We start from the raw sequence: 5,263 nt of genomic DNA on the forward strand, positions 1-5,263 counted from the left end.
TAGCTCTAGAGCTCTTTAGTTGGCATGCCTTCAAAAGAGGTTATCCTGATCAAGAATACCTTGACCTCTCAAAACGTGTAATTCGTTACTGTCAAGGCTTGCCACTAGCACTTCGAGTTGTAGGGTCTTTTTTGATTAAAAGAACCGCATTAGAATGGGAAAGCCAATTGGAGAGATTGGAAAGAAGTCCTCATGAAGCAATTACAAAAATACTGAGAATAAGCTTTGACGGGCTACCTGACCGTATAGACAGAAGTACATTCCTTGATATATCTTGTTTCTTTATTGGAATGGACAAGGAATATGTCACACAAATATTAGATGGATGTGGCTTTTCTGCAACGCTAGGAATCCCTATCCTCATTGAACGGTGCCTTGTAACTGTTAGTGAGCAAAACAAGCTGATGATGCATGATTTGCTTCGAGACATGGGAAGAGAGATCGTTTATGAAAATGCCGACGGTCACCCTGAAAATTTTAGTAGATTGTGGAAACGTGAAGATGTAACAGATATATTGAGCGATAAATCTGTAAGTACTTTCCCAGTAAAGTTTTAGAATGCATCATGCAAGAGAAGCATATGTATCCCGTGCCTATAATAAATTAAAATGTCCTTTTCCATTTCTTTATTTTTTTTGTTTAGTACAAGCGATAGTCTAAATCAAAGTAAAAGAGGGGGTTCTCACACATCCACACTACCAAGGTGCCATTTGAACCTGAGAACTTAGTCTGCAAGTTTAGACCATTTTTCACTTCGCTAGACCCCATTGCCATTTCTTATATTATATCCATTATGATCAAAGATCAGTTTGGAAATAAAGCTTTGATTGCAAACACAAACTAATAGGGCATAACATGGTCCAATACTATTACTTATACCTTTTGGTTAATACATACATGGATTTTTCATGTTTGTAAATCATTTTTCTAACTCGGTATCTTTTGTTAACAGGGAACTAAAAAAATTGGAGGAGTTGCTCTAGATTCGGATCTAGATATGACTAGATTCAGTGCACAAGCATTTACCAACATGAAAAAACTGAGGTTACTCCACCTCAGCAGAGTAGAGCTCACTGGAGAGTTCAAAGATTTTCCCAAAAATTTAATGTGGTTGAGCTGGCATTATTTTCCTTTAGAGTCCATGCCAGATGACTTTCCTATGCAACCAAAACTAGTTGTTCTAGACCTGCAGTATAACTCACTCAAAATACTTTGGAAGGATTGCAAGGTATAATAATCTCAACTTCTCTGGTTCTTTCCTTCTGGTTCTATATTATACTTCATTTTGGTGGTTTAATTTCTGTATCAGAGACCTTCCTTTTGGATTTTAATTTCCATTCTAATTTTGTTTTTGTGTAACAGTTGCATCAGAATTTGAAAATCCTTAATCTCAGTCATTCCTATCTGCTAACAAAATCACCAGACTTTTCAAAACTCCCAAATCTCGAGGAATTGATATTGCAATCCTGTTGGAGTTTGTCTGAGGTTCACCCATCCATCGCGGATCTTGGAAGACTTTCTTTGGTAAATCTTGAATGCTGCTACAGTCTAAAGGATCTCCCACTGAATTTCTATAAATCCAAGTCTATTGAAACTCTCATACTGAATGGTTGTTTAAGATTTGTAAACTGGGCTGATGGCGTAGGGGACATGGTATCATTGACAATTTTGAAAGCAGATCGCGTAGGCATAAGACAAATTCCATCTTCCATAATAAAATTGAAGAAGTTGAGAATTTTATCTTTATCTGGTGAGAATTTTGAAATTCCATCTTTTACCCTTTTCGTTACATGGCTTAAACTCTTTAATAGAGTTATGTCTTGCAGGCTGCTGGTTTATTAAGGATGCAATCCATATGGATCTATGTGGCCTAACTTCCTTAGAAGATCTGCTTCTTGGAGACAATGACTTTTGTAGCCTACCAAGTCTCGCTGGTCTTTCAAAGCTCAAACTCTTGTGTGTAAATGCATGCAAAAACCTTCGTGCAATCCCAGATTTACCAACCAATTTGTATGTTCTGAAAGCAAATGACTGCCCAGAATTGGAAACAATTCCAGATTTTTCAAAAATGTCGAATATGAGAGAATTGTATCTAAGTGATTCGTTCAAACTTACTGAGGTTCCAGGCTTGGATAAGTCATTAAACTCCATGACAAGGATTCAAATGGAAAAGTGCACTAATCTCACTGCCGATTTTAGGAAGAATATCCTACAGGTCATCCCTCTCTCTCTCTCTCTCTCTCTCTCTCTCTCTCTCTCTCTCACACACACACACACACACACACACACACACACACACACACATCTTTCTCTTTCTATCACATAAAACGCACATGTACACATGCATGCATAAGAATGTATTTCTTATAGAAATTTGGCTCTACATGGTATAGGGATGGACTTCGTGCGGATATGGTGGCATTTTTCTCAGTGGAAATGATATTCCTGATTGGTTTGACTGTGTCCATGACGATGATATTGTGTATTTCACTGTGCCTCAAAGTGTTGGTCGTAATTTGAAAGGGTTAACTTTGTCCTTCGTTTACTCTTCAGACTCATTGTACAGTAGTCTCATTTGCTTTAGCATTCGCATTAAAATCATGACCGAGGGTACTGAGCTTGACGTCAGGATCACACCGAGTGTTGGTCGTATTTTTCCTTGTGGAACTGACGGTTATTATCTTTGGCAGGGACAGTTATCAAATGACGAGCTCAAATTGCAAGACGGTGATAATGTCTTGATTGAATTAATAAACGAATATGATTGGGTGCAGGTGAAGGTGAAGAAAACAGGTGTTATTCTGGTATGGGACAAATTTATGAACGAAAATATGATTGATTACCATCTTTGTGCGTATGAACGACGCTCATATCTGGTCAATGATGATGATATCATTCATGTCGAATATGATAATCACATGACAAAATCACCAGACTTTTCAAAATTCCCAAATCTCGAGAAGTTGATATTGAAAGGTTGTGAGTACTTGTACAAGGTTCACTCATCCATTGGGGATCTTGGAAGACTTTCTTTGGTAAATCTTGAAGGCTGCAGAATGCTAGAGGATCTCCCACTGAATTTCTATAAATCCAAGTATATTGAAACTCTTATACTGAATGGTTGTTCAAGATTTGAGAAGTTGGCTGATGGCTTAGGGGACATGGTATCATTGACAATTTTGAAAGCAGATAACACAGCCCTCAGAAAAATTCCAAGTCTCGCTGGTCTTTCAAAGCTCAAGGTCTTGTGTTTAAATGCATGCAGAAAACTTCTTGCAATCCCAGATTTACCAACCAATTTGTATGTTTTGAAAGCAAATGGCTGCCCAAATTTGGAAACAATTCCCGATTTTTCAAAAATGTGGAATATGAGAGAATTGTATCTAAGTGATTCGTTCAAACTCACTGAGGTTCCAGGCTTGGATAAGTCATTAAACTCCATGACAAGGATTCATATGGAAGACTGCACCAATCTGACTGCCAATTTTAGGAACAACATCCTACAGGTCTCTCTCCCTCCCTCCCTCTCTCTCTCTCTCTCTCTCTCTCTCTCTCTCTCTCTCTCTCTCTCTCTCTCTCTCACACACACACACACACACACACACACACAATCTGACTGCCCATGTAATGATATATGCACGTATGTATAAGAATGTATTGCTTCTGGTGTGCAGAGATGGACTTCTTGCGGATTTGGTGGAATTTATTTGAATGGAAATTGTGATATTCCTGAGTGGTTCAAATTCGTCAGTGATGTGGACAATATCGTCTTATTCGAAGTTCCTCAAAGAATCATGGGTCGTGATTTAAAAGGGTTAACTATATGCTTCGTTTACTCAAGATTCTCGACAAGTTCTTATTGGCGTTATCTCGAACTTGAAGATTCTCAAGGTCTTATTGGCATTATCGTTAGAAATCTTACCAAACAAACTGCTTTGCACACCAAGATAGCATTTGCCTCCTTAAAATCTTCCAGTGAACCTGAAGAATCTGAAGACGATTCCGGTGAACCTGAAGAACCTGAAGACTATTATCTTTGGCAGGGACAATTGTCAAACGATGTGCTCCGTTTGCAAGGCGGGGACCGAGTCTCCATTCTTGTAAGGCCTGATGATGTTGGTTTTGTGAGAGTGAAGAAGACAGGGGTTCATCTAGAATGGGACAAAGTCATGAACGAAAATATGGATAATCCGGATCCTCATTTGTATGATTGGGAAACAAAAGGGGATTTTTGAGGGGGAGTTGATGAGTCCATTTCAAGAAATTGTTGTCACTGAGACGAATGGTAACCATACTGAGCAAGCCAACAATCTTGATGGAGGATAGCCATGATGAAGCTAGAATTGAAATTGAGAGAAAGAAACAGAGAGAAGCACTGAGGGCGTTGATACAGAGAGAAATTGTAGTCTTGATTTCTTTGGCAGGGACATTTCTGTGGTGACCACGTATCTAATCTTGTAAGGCCTCTAGTTGATTTTGTGATGGTTAAAAGGATAGGGGTTCATCTAGAATGGGACAAACTTATGAAGGGAAATATCCATTCGGAACTTGATTTGTATGAATTGGAAGATGAGCCTTTCGCCCTTGTATCCATTCGGAACTTGTTTCGAAAATTAATTCTTCTTTTGTTATCATCAAGAATACTACAAACTTCTTTTTGTTTGTCAAGTCTGATCTGGTGCTTCTTTTTGTTTGTTTGTTTTTTTTTTCTATTAATTGCTAATAAGGAAGGATGCTCAAGTCCTACGAGAGGGAAAAAAATTGTTAAGAGGACCAATATGGGGTGTTTTTGCAGCAAGAGGAAGACGTATGTGAGCCCACTTGCATCCTGGGCTCGCAAGATTTCTATGTGAAACAGGTGTGGTTTCTTTCCAATGGTTATTCCAATTGGGGCCATGGTTTTTTATCTGCTCCTAATTGATATTTGATGTTAGTTTCACGGTGCGATATCTGCTCTATATGATTCTAATGGTTTTATAAAGTTTTAAAGGACACTTTTCTTTTTCCTTCAAAAAAGAACTTAATTTTATAAAGTTTTTCCATATACACTTTTTTTCTTCATATGAAGAAAGAGATTTTATTATGAGATATTTAGTCATATGCTCATTCTTAGCACTAATAATATAAATAAACTCTACATCATTGAATTTCTATAAACAAACCCAAAAAAAACCTAAAAAATGACAGTTGGCCCTATTAAATTTAAGTTTGATTATTAAATTACTTTGATACCCTATTGAGTATTTTGGATTTTTTTATGAGG

General features: G+C 37.7%; 1 protein-coding gene across 1 annotated transcript; it reads left to right on the top strand.

Moving 5' to 3' along the window:
• Positions 1-7: 7 nt before the first annotated feature.
• Positions 8-4,668, top strand: LOC18787754 (disease resistance-like protein CSA1). The gene is made up of 6 exons (XM_020553951.1): positions 8-530; positions 953-1,228; positions 1,363-1,750; positions 1,827-2,215; positions 2,394-3,506; positions 3,675-4,668. The coding sequence occupies exons 1-6, from the start codon at positions 291-293 to the stop codon at positions 4,233-4,235; spliced, it is 2,967 nt and encodes a 988-aa protein (XP_020409540.1). The 5' UTR covers positions 8-290; the 3' UTR covers positions 4,236-4,668.
• The last annotated feature ends 595 nt before the right edge of the window (positions 4,669-5,263 follow it).

The sequence above is a fragment of the Prunus persica genome, unplaced genomic scaffold (genome assembly GCF_000346465.2).
Source record: "Prunus persica cultivar Lovell unplaced genomic scaffold, Prunus_persica_NCBIv2 scaffold_163, whole genome shotgun sequence".
Taxonomy (NCBI): domain Eukaryota; kingdom Viridiplantae; phylum Streptophyta; class Magnoliopsida; order Rosales; family Rosaceae; genus Prunus; species Prunus persica.

Bases quoted from the DNA above. Each gene is read 5' to 3' on its own strand.
- LOC18787754 (XM_020553951.1), top strand. From the start codon at position 291: ATGGACAAGGAATATGTCACACAAATATTAGATGGATGTGGCTTTTCT. The intron at 1,751-1,826 runs GTGAGAATTTTG...TATGTCTTGCAG, and splicing joins GAGAATTTTATCTTTATCTG to GCTGCTGGTTTATTAAGGAT. The intron at 2,216-2,393 runs GTCATCCCTCTC...TACATGGTATAG, and splicing joins TTAGGAAGAATATCCTACAG to GGATGGACTTCGTGCGGATA.